This window comes from Periplaneta americana, chromosome 12 (assembly GCF_040183065.1).
Source record: "Periplaneta americana isolate PAMFEO1 chromosome 12, P.americana_PAMFEO1_priV1, whole genome shotgun sequence".
In the NCBI taxonomy this organism is placed as follows: domain Eukaryota; kingdom Metazoa; phylum Arthropoda; class Insecta; order Blattodea; family Blattidae; genus Periplaneta; species Periplaneta americana.
This window is the reverse complement of record NC_091128.1, coordinates 52,157,786-52,173,515: the sequence shown is the minus strand read 5'-3', so window position 1 is coordinate 52,173,515 and position 15,730 is coordinate 52,157,786. Positions and strand designations below refer to the sequence as shown.

Below are 15,730 nucleotides of genomic sequence, written 5' to 3'. Positions count from 1 at the left end.
GGTCTTGGTCGTCTTGTTGGTCTTGGTTTTGGTCGTGTTGTTGGTCTTGATCTTCGTCGTCTTGTTGGTCTTGGTCTTGGTCGTCTTGTTGGTCTTGGTCTTCGTCGACTTGTTGGTCTTGGTCATGGTCGTCTTGTTGGACTTGGTCTTGGTCGTCTTGTTGGTCTTCGTTTTGGTCGCCTTGTTGGTTTTGATCTTCGTCGTCTTGTTGGTTTCGGTCGTCTTGTTGGTCTTGGTCTTCTTGTTGTTCTTGCTCTTGGTCTTCGTCGTCTTGTTGGTCTTGGTCATGGTAGTCTTGTTGGTCTTGGTCTTCGTCGACTTGTTGGTCTTGGTCTTGGTAGTCTTGTTGGTCTTGGTTTTTGTCGTCTTCTTGGTCTTGGTCTTGGTCGTCTTGTTGGTCTTGGGTTTGGTCGTCTTGTTGGTCTTGTGTTTGGTCGTCTTGTTGGTCTTGGTTTTGGAGGTCTTGTTGGTTTTGTTCTTGTTGTTCTTGCTTTTGGTCGTCTTGTTGGTCTTGGTCTTGGTCGTCTTGTTGTTCTTGCTCTTGGTCTTGGTCGTCTTGTTGGGCTTGGTCTTCGTCATCTTGTTGGTCTTCGTCTTGGTCGTCTAGTTGGTCTTGGTTTTGGTCGTCTTGTTGGTCTTGGTCTTGGTCGTCTTGTTGTTCTTGCTCATGGTATTGGTCGTCTTGTTTGTATTGGTACTGGTCAAGTTGTCGGTCTCGATCTTCGTCGTCTTCTTGGTCATTATGTTGGTCTTGGACTTGGTCATTTTGTTGGTCTTGGACTTGGTCTCTGTCGTCTTGAACGTTTTGGTCGTCTTGTTGGTCATGGTTTCGTCGTCTTGTTGGGCTTCTTCTTGGTGACCGTCTCCGTCGTCTTCTTCGTCTTCGTCTTTGGAATTGACTGTATTGTTGGACTTGGTCTTTGTCTCTGTCATCTTGTTGGTTTCGGTTTTGGCCACCATTTTGGACTTTCTCGTCTTGTAGGTTTTGGTCTTTGTCATTGTCGTCTTGTTGGTTTTGGTCTTGGTCTTGGTGTCGGTCTCGGTATTGGTGGTCCCCTTGGTTTTTGTCTTGGTCCTGGTGGTCCTGATTGTCTTGATTTTTGTCTTTGTCGTCTTGTGTGTCTTGGTCATCGTGGTCTTGGTCTTGGTCGTCTTGTTGGTCTTGGTTTTGGTCGTCTTGTTGGTCTTGATTTTCGTCGTCTTGTTGGTCTTGGTCATCTTGTTGTTCTTGCTCTTGGTCTTCGTCGTCTTGTTGGTCTTGGTCTTGGTCGTCTTGTTGGTCTTGGTCTTCGTCGACTTCTTGGTCTTGGTCTTGATCGTCTTGTTGGACTTGGTCTTGGTCCTCTTGTTGGTCTTCGTTTTGGTCGTCTTTTTGGTATTGATCTTCGTCGTCTTGTTGGTCTTGGTCGTCTTGTTGTTCTTGCTCTTGGTCTTTGTCGTCTTGTTGGTCTTGGTCTTGGTCGTCTTGTTGGTCTTGGTCTTGGTCGACTTGTTGGTCTTGGTCTTGGTAGTCTTGTTGGTCTTGGTCTTTGTCGTCTTGTTGGTCTTGGTCTTGGTTGTCTTGTTGGTCTTGGGTTTGGTCGTCTTGTTGGTCTTGAGTTTGGTCGTCTTGTTGGTCTTGGTTTTGGTCGTCTTGTTGGTTTTGGTCTTGGTCGTCTTGTTGTTCTTGCTCTTGGTCGTCTTGTTGGTCTTGGTCTTGGTCGTCTTGTTGTTCTTGCTCTTGGTCTTGGTCGTCTTGTTGGGCTTGGTCTTCGTCGGCATGTTGGTCTTCGTCTTGGTCGTCTAGTTGGTCTTGGTTTTGGTCGTCTTGTTGGTCTTGGTCTTCGTCGTCTTGTTGGTCTTGGTTTTGGTCGTCTTGTTGGTCTTGGTTTTGGTCGTCTTGTTGGTTTTGGTCGTGGTCGTCGTGTTGTTCTTCCTCTTGGTCTTGGTCGTCTTGTTCGTCTTGGTCTTCGTCGTCTTGTTGGTCTTCGTCTTGGTCATATTGTTGGTCTTGATTTTGGTGGTCTTGTTGGTCTTGATCTTCGTCGTCTTGTTGGTCTTGGTCGTCTTGTTGTTCTTGCTCTTGGTCTTCGTCGTCTTGTTGGTCTTGGTCTAGGTCGTCTTGTTGGTCTTGGTATTCATCGACTTGTTGGTTTTGGTCTTGGTCGTCTTGTTGTACTTGGTCTTGGTCGTCTTGTTGGTCTTGGTTTTCGTCGTCTTGTTGGTCTTGGTTTTCGTCGTCTTGTTGGTATTGATCTTCGTCGTCTTGTTGGTCTTGGTCGTCTTGTTGGTCTTGGCCGTCTTGTTGTTCTTGCTCTTGGTCTTCTTCGTCTTGTCGGTCTTGGTCTTGGTCGTCTTGTAGGTCTTGGTCTTCGTCGACTTGTTGGTCTTGGTCTTGGTAGTCTTGTTGGTCTTGGTCTTTGTCGTGTTGGTCTTGGTCGTCTTGTTGGTCTTGGGTTTGGTCGTTTTGTTGGTTTTGGTCTTGTTGTTCTTGCTCTTGGTCGTCTTGTTGGTCTTGGTCTTGGTCGTCTTGTTGTTCTTGCTCTTGGTCTTGGTCGTCTTGTTGGGCTTGGTCTTCGTCGTCTTGTTGGTCTTCGTCTTGGTCGTCTACTTGGTCTTGGATTTCGTCGTCTTGTTGGTCTTGGTCTTCGTCGTCTTGTTGGTCTTGGTTTTGGTTGTCTTGTTGTACTTGCTCATGGTATTGGTCGTCTTGTTGGTATTGGTACTGGTAATGTTGTCGGTCTCGATCTTCGTCGTCTTCTTGGTCATTATGTTGGTCTTGGACTTGGTCATCTTGTTGGTCTTGGACTTGGTCTCTGTCGTCTTGGACGTTTTGGTTGTCTTGTAGGTCATTGTTTCGTCGTCTTGTTGGGCTCCTTCTTGGTGACCGTCTCCGTCGTCTTCTTCGTCTTCGTCTTTGGAATTGACTGTCTTGTTGGACTTCGTCTTTGTCTCTGTTATCTTGCTGGTTTCGGTTTTGCTCACCGTCTTGGACTTTGTCGTCTTGTTGGTTTTGGTCTTTGTCATTGTCGTCTTGCTGGTTTTGGTCTTGGTCGTCTTTTTGGTCTTGCTCTTGGTGTCGGTCTCGGTATTGGTAGTCCTCTTGGTTTTTGTCTTGGTCCTGGTCGTGTTGCTGGTCTTGGTTTTTGTCTTTGTCGTCTTGTGTGTCTTGGTCTTCGTCGTCTTGTTGGTTTTGCTCATGGTCGTCTTGTTGGTCTTGGTTTTGGTCGTCTTGTTGGTCTTGATCTTCGTCGTCTTGTTGGTCTTGGTCGTCTTGTTGTTCTTGCTCTTGGTCTTCGTCGTCTTGTTGGTCTTGGTCTTGGTCGTCTTGTTGGTCTTGGTCTTCGTCGACTTGTTGGTCTTGGTCTTTGTTGTCTTGTTGGAATTGGTCTTGGTCGTCTTGTTGGTCTTGGTTTTGGTCGTCTTGTTGGTATTGATCTTCGTCGTCTTGTTGATCTTGGTCGTCTTGTTGGTCTTGGCCATCTTGTTGTTCTTGCTCTTGGTCTTCGTCGTCTTGTTGGTCTTGGTCTTGGTCGTCTTGTTGGTCTTGGTCTTCGTCGACTTGTTGGTCTTGGTTTTGGTAGTCTTGTTGGTCTTGGTTTTTGTCATCTTGTTGGTCTTGGTCTTGGTCGTCTTGTTGGTCTTGGGTTTGGTCATCGTCTTGGTTTTGGTCGTCTTGTTGTTCTTGCTCTTGGTCTTGGTCGTCTTGTTGGGTTTGGTCTTCGTCGTCATGTTTGTCTTGGTCGTCTAGTTGGTCTTGGTTTTGGTCGTCTTGTTGGTCTTGGTCTTCGTCTTGTTGGTCTTGGTCGTCTTGTTGGTCTTGGTTTTGGTCGTCTTGTTGGTCTTGGTTTTGGTCGTCTTGTTGGTTTTGGTCTTGGTCGTCGTGTTGTTCTTGCTCTTGGTCTTGGTCGTCTTGTTGGTCTTGGTCTTCGTCGTCTTGTTGGTCTTCGTCTTGGTCGTATTGTTGGTCTTGGTTTTGGTAGTCTTGTTGGTTTTGGTAGTCTTGTTGGTCTTGGTCTTCGTCGTCTTGTTGGTCTTGGTCTTGGACGTCTTGTTGGTCTTTGTCTTGGTCGTCTTGTTGTTCTTGCTCTTGGTCTTGGTCATCTTGTTGGTCTTCGTCTTGGTCGTCTTGTTGGTCTTGGTCTTCGTCATCTTGTTGGTCTTGATCTCGGTCGTCTTGTTGGTCGCGGTCTTGGTTGTCTTGTTCTTGGACGTGGTCAAGCTTATCTTGATGATCATTGTCATCTTGTTGGTCTTGGTCTTTGTCTTGGTCGCATTGTTGTTCATTGTCTCGGTATCGGTATGTGTCTTGGTCTCGGTGTGAGTATTGGTCTTGATCTTGGTATGTGTATGTGTCTTGGTCTTGGTATCGGAGTGTGACTTCTTCTTGGTATTGTAATGTGTCTTCGTCTGGGTATGTGTATATGACTTCGTCTTCGTATGTGTATTTGTATGTGTATCGGTCTTGGACTTGGTACGTGTATGTGTGTGCGTTTAGGTCTTGGTATGGGATGGGATACCATTTTTGTTCTTGGACTTGGTCTGTGTCGTCTTGGACGTTTTGGTCGTCTTGTTGGTCATGGTTTCGTCGTCTTCTTGGTCTTCTTCTTGGTGACCGCCTCCGTCGTCTTCTTCGTCTTCGTCTTTGGAATTGACTGTCTTGTTGGTCTTGGTCTTTGTCTCTGTCATCTTGTTGGTTTCGGTTTTGGTCACCGTATTGGACTTTGTCGTCTTGTTGGTTTTGGTCTTTGTCATTGTCGTCTTGCTGGTTTTGGTCTTGGTCGTCTTTTTGGTCTTGCTCTTGGTGTCGGTCTCGGTATTGGTAGTCCTCTTGGTTTTTGTCTTCGTCGTCTTCTTGGTCATTATGTTGGTCTTGGACTTGGTCATCTTGTTGGTCTTGGACTTGGTCTCTGTCGTCTTGGACGTTTTGGTCGTCTTGTTGGTCATGGTTTCGTTGTCTTGTTGGGCTTCTTCTTGGTGACCGTCTCCGTCGTCTTCTTCGTCTTCGTCTTTGGAATTGACTGTCTTGTTGGACTTGGTCTTTGTCTCTGTCATCTTGTTCGTTTCGGTTTTGGTCACCGTTTTGGACTTTGTCGTCTTGTTGGTTTTGGTCTTTGTCATTGTCGTCTTGTTGGTTTTGGTCTTGGTCTTGGTGTCGGTCTCGGTATTGGTGGTCCTCTTGGTTTCTGTCTTGGTCCTGGTCGTCCTGCTTGTCTTGGTTTTTGTCTTTGTCGTCTTGTGTGTCTTGGTCATCGTCGTCTTGTTGGTCTTGGTCTTGGTCGTCTTGTTGGTCTTGGTCGTCTTGTTGTTCTTGCTCTTGGTCTTCGTCGTCTTGTTGGTCTTGGTCTTGGTCGTCTTGTTGGTCTTGGTCTTCGTCGACTTGTTGGTCTTGGTCTTGGTCTTCGTCGACTTGTTGGTCTTGGTCTTGATCGTCTTGTTGGTCTTGGTTTTGGTCGTCTTGTTGGTATTGATCTTCGTCGTCTTGTTGGTCTTGGTCGTATTGTTGTTCTTGCTCTTGGTCTTCGTCGTCTTGTTGGTCTTGGTCGTCTTGTTGGTCTTGGTCTTCGTCGACTTGATGTTCTTGGTCTTGGTAGTCTTGTTGGTCTTGGTCTTTGTCGTCTTGTTGGTCTTGGTCTTGGTCGTCTTGTTGGTCTTGGTTTTGGTCGTCTTGTTGGTTTTGGTCTTGGTCGTCTTTTTGTTCTTGCTCTTGGTCGTCTTGTTGGTCTTGGTCTTGGTTTTGGCCGTCTTGTTGTTCTTGCTCTTGGTCTTGGTCGTCTTGTTGGGCTTGGTCTTCGTCGTCTTGTTGGTCTTCGTCTTGGTCGTCTAGTTGGTCTTGGTTTTGGTCGTCTTGTTGGTCATGGTCTTCGTCGTCTTGTTGGTCTTTGTCTTGGTCGTCTTGTTGTTCTTGCTGATGGTATTGGTCGTCTTGTTGGTATTGGTACTGGTCATGTTGTCGGTCTCGATCTTCGTCGTCTTCTTGGTCATTATGTTGGTCTTGGACTTGGTCTCTTTTCGCTTGGACGTTTTGGTCGTCTTGTTGGTCATGGTTTCGTCGTCTTGTTGGGCTTCTTCTTGGTGACCGTCTCCGTCGTCTTCTTGGTCTTCGTCTTTGGAATTGACTGTCTTGTTGGACTTGGTCTTTGTCTCTGTCATCATGTTGGTTTCGGTTTTGGTCACCGTTTTGGACTTTGTCGTCTTGTTGGTTTTGGTCTTGGTCGTCTTGTTGGTCTTCAACTTGGTGTCGGTCTCGGTATTGGTAGTCTTCTTGGATTTCGTCTTGGTCTTGGTCGTCTTGTTGGTCTTGGTTTTTGCCTTTGTTGTCTTGTTGGTCTTCGCCTTGATCTTGGCAGTCTTGTTGGTCTTGGTCTAGGACGTCTTGTTGGTCTCGGTCTTGTATGTCTTGTTGGTCTTGTTCTTGGACATGGTCCTGGTCATCTTGATGGTCTTGGTCATCTTGTTGGTCTTGGTCTTTATCTTGGTCGCGATGTTGTTCATGGTCTCGGTATCTGAATGTGTCTTGGTCTCGGTATGAGTATGTGCCTTGGTCTCGGTATGTATAAGTGTCTTGGTCTTGGTATATGTATGGGTCTTGGTCTTGGTCTTCGTATATGTATATGTATGGTCCTTGGTCTTCGTATGTGTATGGGTCTTGATCTTGGTATGTGTATGTGTCTTGGTCTTGGTATGGTAGTGTGACTTGTTCTTGGTATGGTAATGTGTCTTCTTCTTGGTATGTGTATATGACTTGGTCTTGGTATGTGCATTTGTATGTGTATCGGTCTTGGACTTGGTACGTGTATGTGTGTGCGTTTAGGTCTTGGTATGGTATGGGATACCAGTTTTGTTCTTGGACTTGGTTTTGGTCTAGGTCTTGTTCGTTTTTTTGGTCTTGGTCTTGGTCGTCTTGTTTGTAATGGCATTGGTCATATTCTCCGTCTCGATCTTCGTCGTCTTCTTGGTCATTATGTTGGTCTTGGTCTTGGTCATCTTGTTGGTCTTGGACTTGGGCTTTGTCGTCTTGTTCGTTTTGTTCGTCTTGTTGGTAGTCTTTTTGGTCATGGTTTGGTCGTCTTGTTGGGCTTCTTCTTGGTGACAGTCTCCGTCTCCGTCGTCTTCTTCGTCTTTGGAATTGATCGCCTTGTTGGTCTTGGTCTTTGTCATCTTGTTGGTCTCGGTCTTCGTTGACTTGTTGGTCTTCTTGGACATGGTCCTGGTCATCTTGATTGTCTTGTTCAACTTCTTGGTTTTGGTCGTTGTCTTGGTCGAATTTTTGTTCATTGTCTCGGTATGAGTATGTGTCTTGGTCTCTGTATGTGGTTGTGTGTTGGTCTTGGTATGTGTATGGATCTTGGTCTTGGAATGTGTATATGTATGCGTCTTGGTCTTCGTATGTGTATGGCTCTTGATCTTGGTATGTGTAAGTGTCTTGGTCTTGGCATGGTAGTGTGACTTGTTCTTGGTATGGTAATGTGTCTTCTCCTTGGTATGTGCATATGTCTTGGTCTTGGTATGTGTATGTGTATCGGTCTTTGTCTTGCTGCGTGTATGTGTGTGGTTTTTGGTCTTGGTATTGGTCTTGGTATGGCATGGGATATATGTATTGTCCTTTGGTTTGGTCTTGGAATAGGTCTTGGTCGTTTTGTTGGTCTTGGTCTTGGTCGTCTGTTTGGTATTGGTATTGGTTATGCTCTCGGTCCCGATCTTCGAGGACATCTTGGTCATTATGTTGGTCTTGGTCTTGGTCATCTTGTTGGTCTTGGACTTGGTCTTTGTCGTCTCGTTGGTCTTGGTCGTCTTGTTGGTTTTGGTCATTGTCTTGGTCGAATTCTTGTTCACGGTCTCGGCATGAGTATGTGTCTTGGCCTCTGTATGTGGTTGTGTCTTGGTCTTGGTATGTGTATGGATCTTGGTCTTGGTATGTATATGTGAATGGTTCTTGGTCTTCGTATGTGTATTGATCTTGGTATGTGTATGTGTCTTGGTCTTGGTATGGTAGTGTGACTTGTTCTTGGTATGGTAATGTGCCTTCGTCTGGGTATGCATATATGACTTGGGCTTGGTATGTGTATTTGTATGTGTATCGGTCTTGGACTTGGTACGTGTATGTGTGTGCGTCTTGGCCTTGGTATTGGTCTAGGTATGGGATAGGATACATGACTTGTTCTTGAACTTGGTTTTGGTCTAGGTCTTGCTCGTTTTTTTGGTCTTGGTCTTGGTCGTCTTGTTGGTATTGGTATTGGTCATGTTCTCGGTCTCGATCTTCGTCGTCTTGTTGGACATTATGTTGGTCTTGGTCTTGGTCATCTTGTTGTTCTTGGACTTGGTCTTTGTCGTCTTGTTCGTTTTGGTCGTCTTGTTGGTCGTCTTTTTGGTCATGGTTTGGTTGTATTGTTGGGCTTATTCTTGGTGATCTTCTCCGTCTTCTTCGTCTTCGTCTTTGGAATTGATCGCCTTGTTGGTCTTGGTCTTTGTCATCTTGTTGGTCTCGGTCTTCGTTGACTTGTTGGTCTTCTTGGACATGGTCCTGGTCATCTTGATGGTCTTGGTCAACTTGTTGGTTTTGGTCGTTGTCTTGGTCGAAATTTTGTTCATTGTCTCGGTATGAGTATGTGTCTTGGTCTCTGTATGTGGTTGTGTCTTGGTCTTGGTATATGTATGTGTATGGATATTGGTCTTGGTATGTATATGTGTATTGTTCTTGGTCTTCGTATGTGTATGGGTCTTGATCTTGGTATGTGTATGTGTCTTGGTCTTGGTATGGTAGTGTGACTTGTTCTTGGTATGGTAATGTGTCTTCGTCTGGGTATGCGTATATGACTTGGTCTTGGTATGTGTATCGATCTTGAACTTGGTATGTGTATGTGTGTGCGTTTTGGCCTTGGTATTGGTCTAGGTATGGGATAGGATACATGTCTTGTTCTTGAACTTGGTTTTGGTCTAGGTCTTGCTCGTTTTGTTGGTCTTGGTATTGTTCGTCTTCTTGGTATTGGTATTGTTCGTCTTGTTGGTATTGGTATTGGTCATGTTCTCGGTCTCGATCTTCGTCGTCTTGTTGGACATTATGTTGGTCTTGGTCTTGGTCATCTTCTTGGTCTTGGACTTGGTCTTTGTCGTCTTGTTCGTTTTGGTCGTCTTGTTGGTCGTCTTTTTGGTCATGGTTTGGTTGTATTGTTGGGCTTATTCTTGGTGATCTTCTCCGTCTTCTTCGTCTTCGTCTTTGGAATTGATCGCCTTGTTGGTCTTGGTCTATGTCATCTTGTTGGTCTCGGTCTTCGTTGACTTGTTGGTCTTCTTGGACATGGTCCTGGTCATCTTGATGGTCTTGGTCAACTTGTTGGTTTTGGTCGTTGTCTTGGTCGAATTTTTGTTCATTGTTTCGGTATGAGTATGTGTCTTGGTCTCTGTATGTGGTTGTGTCTTGGTCTTGGTATATGTATGTGTATGGATATTGGTCTTGGTATGTATATGTGTATTGTTCTTGGTCTTCGTATGTGTATGGGTCTTGATCTTGGTATGTGTATGTGTCTTGGTCTTGGTATGGTAGTGTGACTTGTTCTTGGTATGGTAATGTGTCTTCGTCTGGGTATGCGTATATGACTTGGTCTTGGTATGTGTATCGATCTTGAACTTGGTATGTGTATGTGTGTGCGTTTTGGCCTTGGTATTGGTCTAGGTATGGGATAGGATACATGTCTTGTTCTTGAACTTGGTTTTGGTCTAGGTCTTGCTCGTTTTGTTGGTCTTGGTATTGTTCGTCTTCTTGGTATTGGTATTGTTCGTCTTGTTGGTATTGGTATTGGTCATGTTCTCGGTCTCGATCTTCGTCGTCTTGTTGGACATTATGTTGGTCTTGGTCTTGGTCATCTTCTTGGTCTTGGACTTGGTCTTTGTCGTCTTGTTCGTTTTGGTCGTCTTGTTGGTCGTCTTTTTGGTCACGGTTTGGTTGTATTGTTGGGCTTATTCTTGGTGATCTTCTCAGTCTTCTTCGTCTTCGTCTTTGGAATTGATCGCCTTGTTGGTCTTGGTCTTTGTCATCTTGTTGGTCTCGGTCTTCGTTGACTTGTTGGTCTTCTTGGACATGGTCCTGGTCATCTTGATGGTCTTGGTCAACTTGTTGGTTTTGGTCGTTGTCTTGGTCGAATTTTTGTTCATTGTCTCGGTATGAGTATGTGTCTTGGTCTCTGTATGTGGTTGTGTCTTGGTCTTGGTATATGTATGTGTATGGATATTGGTCGTGGTATGTATATGTGTATTGTTCTTGGTCTTCGTATGTGTATGGGTCTTGATCTTGGTATGTGTATGTGTCTTGGTCTTGGTATGGTAGTGTGACTTGTTCTTGGTATGGTAATGTGTCTTCTTCTTGGTATGTGTATATGATTTGGTCTTGGTATGGGCATTCGTATGTGTATCGGTCTTGGACTTGGTACGTGTAAGTGTGTGCGTTTTGGTCTTGGTACTGGTATTGGTCTTGGTATGGGTTGGGATATGTGTCTTGTACTTGGACTTGGTTTTGGTCTAGGTCTTGCTCGTTTTGTTGATCTTGGTCTCGGTCGTCTTGTTGGTATTGGTAATGGTCATGTTCTCGGTCTCGAACTTCGTCGTCTTCTTGGTCATTATGTTGGTCTTGGTCTTGGTCATCTTGTTGGTCTTGGACTTGGCCTTTTTCGTCTTGTTCGTTTTGGTCGTCTTGTTGGTAGTCTTTTTGGTCATGGTTTGGTCGTCTTGTTGGGCTTCTTCTTGGTGACCGTCTCCGTCTCCGTCGTCTTTTTCGTCTTTGGAATTGATCGCCTTGTTGGTCTTGGTCTTTGTCATCTTGTTGGTCTCGGTCTTCGTTGACTTGTTGGTCTTCTTGGACATGGTCCTGGTCATCTTGATTGTCTTGTTCAACTTCTTGGTTTTGGTCGTTGTCTTGGTCGAATTTTTGTTCATTGTCTCGGTATGAGTATGTGTGTTGGTCTCTGTATGTGGTTGTGTGTTGGTCTTGGTATGTGTATGGATCTTGGTCTTGGTATGTGTATATGTATGCGTTTTGGTCTTCGTATGTGTATGGGTCTTGATCTTGGTATGTGTAAGTGTCTTGGTCTTGGCAAGGTAGTGTGACTTGTTCTTGGTATGGTAATGTGTCTTCTCCTTGGTATGTGCATATGTCTTGGTCTTGGTATGTGTATGTGTATCGGTCTTTGTCTTGGTACGTGTATGTGTGTAGGTTTTGGTCTTGGTATTGGTCTTGGTATGGCAAGGGATACATGTATTGTCCTTTGGTTTGGTCTTGGAATAGGTCTTGGTCGTTTTGTTGGTCTTGGTCTTGGTCGTCTGTTTGGTATGGGTATTGGTTATGCTCTCGGTCCCGATCTTCGAGGACATCTTGGTCATTATGTTGGTCTTGGTCTTGGTCATCTTGTTGGTCTTGGACTTGGTCTTTGTCGTCTCGTTGGTCTTGGTCGTCTTGTTGGTTTCGGTCATTGTCTTGGTCGAATTCTTGTTCACGGTCTCGGCATGAGTATGTGTCTTGGCCTCTGTATGTGGTTGTGTCTTGGTCTTGGTATGTGTATGGATCTTGGTCTTGGTATGTATATGTGTATGGTTCTTGGTCTTCGTATGTGTATTGATCTTGGTATGTGTATGTGTCTTGGTCTTGGTATGGTAGTGTGACTTGTTCTTGGTATGGTAATGTGCCTTCGTCTGGGTATGCATATATGACTTGGGCTTGGTATGTGTATTTGTATGTGTATCGGTCTTGGACTTGGTACGTGTATGTGTGTGCGTCTTGGCCTTGGTATTGGTCTAGGTATAGGATAGGATACATGACTTGTTCATGAACTTGGTTTTGGTCTAGGTCTTGCTCGTTTTTTTGGTCTTGGTCTTGGTCGTCTTGTTGGTATTGGTATTGGTCATGTTCTCGGTCTCGATCTTCGTCGTCTTGTTGGACATTATGTTGGTCTTGGTCTTGGTCATCTTGTTGTTCTTGGACTTGGTCTTTGTCGTCTTGTTCGTTTTGGTCGTCTTGTTGGTCGTCTTTTTGGTCATGGTTTGGTTGTATTGTTGGGCTTATTCTTGGTGATCTTCTCCGTCTTCTTCGTCTTCGTCTTTGGAATTGATCGCCTTGTTGGTCTTGGTCTTTGTCATCTTGTTGGTCTCGGTCTTCGTTGACTTGTTGGTCTTCTTGGACATGGTCCTGGTCATCTTGATGGTCTTGGTCAACTTGTTGGTTTTGGTCGTTGTCTTGGTCGAATTTTTGTTCATTGTCTCGGTATGAGTATGTGTCTTGGTCTCTGTATGTGGTTGTGTCTTGGTCTTGGTATATGTATGTGTATGGATATTGGTCTTGGTATGTATATGTGTATTGTTCTTGGTCTTCGTATGTGTATGGGTCTTGATCTTGGTATGTGTATGTGTCTTGGTCTTGGTATGGTAGTGTGACTTGTTCTTGGTATGGTAATGTGTCTTCGTCTGGGTATGCGTATATGACTTGGTCTTGGTATGTGTATCGATCTTGAACTTGGTATGTGTATGTGTGTGCGTTTTGGCCTTGGTATTGGTCTAGGTTTGGGATAGGATACATGTCTTGTTCTTGAACTTGGTTTTGGTCTAGGTCTTGCTCGTTTTGTTGGTCTTGGTATTGTTCGTCTTGTTGGTATTGGTATTGGTCATGTTCTCGGTCTCGATCTTCGTCGTCTTGTTGGACATTATGTTGGTCTTGGTCTTGGTCATCTTCTTGGTCTTGGACTTGGTCTTTGTCGTCTTGTTCGTTTTGGGCGTCTTGTTGGTCGTCTTTTTGGTCACGGTTTGGTCGTCTTGTTGGGCTTCTTCTTGGTGACCTTCTCCGTCTCCGTCGTCTTCTTCGTCTTCGACTTTGGAATTGATCGCCTTGTTGGTCCTGGTCTTTGTCATCTTGTTGGTCTCGGTCTTCGTTGACTTGTTGGTCTTCTTGGACATGGTCCTGGTCATCTTGATGGTCTTGGTAAACTTGTTGGTTTAGGTCGTTGTCTTGTTGGTCTTGGACTTGGTCTGTGTCGTCTTGGACGTTTTGGTCGTCTTGTTGGTCATTGTTTCGTCGTCTTTTTGGGCTTCTTCTTGGTGACCGTCTCCGTCGTCTTCTTCGTCGTCGTCTTTGGAATTGACTGTCTTGTTGGTCTTGGTCTTTGTCATCTTGTTGGTTTAGGTTGTGATCGCCGTATTGGACTTTGTCGTCTTGTTGGTTTTGGTTTTTGTCATTGTCGTCTTGTTGGTTTTGGTCTTGGTCGTCTTGTTGGTCTTGGTCTTGGTGTAGGTCTCGGTATTGGTAGTCCTCTTGGTGTTTGTCTTGGTCCTGGTCGTCTTCCTGGTCCAGGTTTTTGTCTTTGTCGTCTTGTGAGTCTTGGTCTTCGTCGTCTTCTTGGTCTTGATCTTGGTCGTCTTGTTGGTCTTGGTCGTCTTTTTGGTCTTGGTCATCTCGTTGTTCTTGCTCTTGGTCATCGTCGTCTTGTTGGTCTTGCTCTTGGTCTTGGTCGTCTTGTTGGTCTAGGTCTTTGTCGTCTTGTTGGTCTTGGTTTTGGTCGTCTTGTTGGTCTTGGTTTTGGTCGTCTTGTTGGTCTTGGTTTTGGTCGTCTTGTTGGTTTTGGTCTTGGTCGTCTTGTTGTTCTTGCTCTTGGTCTTGGTCGTCTTGTTGGTCTTGGTCTTCGTCATCTTGTTGGTCTTCGTCTTGGTCGTATTGTTGGTCTTTGTTATGGTCGTCTTGTTGGTCTTGGTCTTCGTCGTCTTGTTGGTCTTGGTCTTGGTCGTGTTGTTGGTCTTGGTCTTCGTCATCTTGTTGGTCTTGGTCTTGGTCGTCTTGTTGGTCTCGGTTTTGGTTGTCTTGTTCTTGGACGTGGTCCTGCTTATCTTGATGGTCATTGTCATCTTGTTGGTCTTGGTCTTTGTCTTGGTCGCATTGTTGTTCATTGTCTCGGTATTTGTATGTGTCTTGGTCTCGGTGTGAGTATTGGTCTTGATCTTGGTATGTGTAAGTGTCTTGATCTTGGTATGTGTATGAGTCTTGATCTTGGTATGTGTAGGTGTCTTGGTCTTGGTATGGGAGTGTGACTTGTTCTTGGTATGGTAATGTGTCTTCGTCTGGGTATGTGTATATGACTTCGTCTTCGTATGTGTATTTGTATGTGTATCGGTCTTGGACTTGGTAGGTGTATGTGTGTGCGTTTAGGTCTGGGTATGGGATGGGATACCATTTTTGTTCTTGGACTTGGTCTGTGTCGTCTTGGACGTTTTGGTCGTCTTGTTGGTCATGGTTTCGTCGTCTTGTTGGTCTTCTTCTTCGTGACCGTCTCCGTCGTCGTCTTCGTCTTCGTCTTTGGAATTGACTGTCTTGTTGGACTTGGTCTTTGTCTCTGTCATCTTGTTGGTTTCGGTTTTGGTCACTGTATTGGACTTTGTCGTCTTGTTGGTTTTGGTCTTTGTCATTGTCGTCTTGCTGGTTTTGGTCTTGGTCGTCTTTTTGGTCTTGCTCTTGGTGTCGGTCTCGGTATTGGTATTGGTAGTGCTCTTGGTTTTTGTCTTGGTCCTGGTCGTCTTGCTGGTCTTGGTTTTTGTCTTTGTCGTCTTGTGTGTCTTGGTCTTCGTCGTCTTGTTGGTCTTGGTCTTGGTCGTCTTGTTGGTCTTGGTTTTGGTCGTCTTGTTGGTCTTGATCTTCGTCGTCTTGTTGGTCTTGGTCGTCTTGTGGTTCTTGCTCTTGGTCTTCGTCGTCTTGTTGGTCTTGGTCGTCTTGTTGGTCTTGGTCTTCTTCGACTTGTTGGTCTTGGTCTTGGTCGTCTTGTTGGACTTGGTCTTGGTCGTCTTGTTGGTCTTGGTTAAGGTCGTCTTGTTGGTATTGATCTTCGTCGTCTTGTTGGTCTTGGTCGTCTTGTTGGTCTTGGCCGTCTTGTTGTTCTTGCTCTTGGTCTTCGTCGTCTTGTTGGTCTTGGTCTTGGTCGTCTTGTTGGTCTTGGTCTTCGACGACTTGTTGGTCTTGGTCTTGGTAGTCTTGTTGGTCTTGGTCTTTGTCGTCTTGTTGGTCTTGGTCTTGGTCGTCTTGTTGGTCTTGGGTATGGTCGTCTTGTTGGTCTTGGGTTTGGTCGTCTTGTTGGTCTTGGTTTTGGTCGTCTTGTTGGTTTTGGTCTTGGTCGTCTTGTTGTTCTTGCTCTTGGTCGTCTTGTTGGTCTTGGTCTTGGTCGTCTTGTTGTTCTTGCTCTTGGTCTTGGTCGTCTTGTTGGGCTTGGTCTTCGTCGTCTTGTTGGTCTTTGTCTTGGTCGTCTAGTTGGTCTTGGTTTTGGTCGTCTTGTTGGTCTTGGTCTTCGTCGTCTTGTTGGTCTTGGTCTTGTTGGTCTTGGTCGTCTTGTTGTTCTTGCTCATGGTATTGGTCGTCTTGTTGGTATTGGTACTGGTCATGTTGTCGGTCTCGATCTTCGTCGTCTTCTTTGTCATTATGTTGGTCTTGGACTTGGTCATCTTGTTGGTCTTGGACTTGGTCTCTGTCGTCTTGGACGTTGTGGCCGTCTTGTTGGTCATGGTTCCGTCGTCTTGTTGGGCTTCTTCGTGGTGACCGTCTCCGTCGTCTTCTTCGTCTTCGTCTTTGGAATTGACTGTCTTGTTGGACTTGGTCTTTGTCTCTGTCATCTTGTTGGTTTCGGTTTTGGTCACCGTTTTGGACTTTGTCGTCTTGTTGGTCTTGGTCTTGGTCGTCTTGTTGGTCTTCAACTTGGTGTCGGTCTCGGTATTGGTAGTCTTCTTGGATTTCGTC

General features: G+C 45.3%; 1 protein-coding gene across 1 annotated transcript; it reads right to left on the bottom strand.

Moving 5' to 3' along the window:
- Positions 1-3,584: 3,584 nt before the first annotated feature.
- On the bottom strand, positions 3,585-15,243 carry LOC138709959 (uncharacterized; the record flags this gene model as incomplete). The annotated part of the gene is made up of 3 exons (XM_069840642.1): positions 3,585-3,621; positions 3,669-14,297; positions 14,330-15,243. Coding segments are annotated over 3 exons (11,580 nt in total), but the record flags the coding sequence as incomplete, so codon positions are not given.
- Positions 15,244-15,730: the final 487 nt, after the last annotated feature.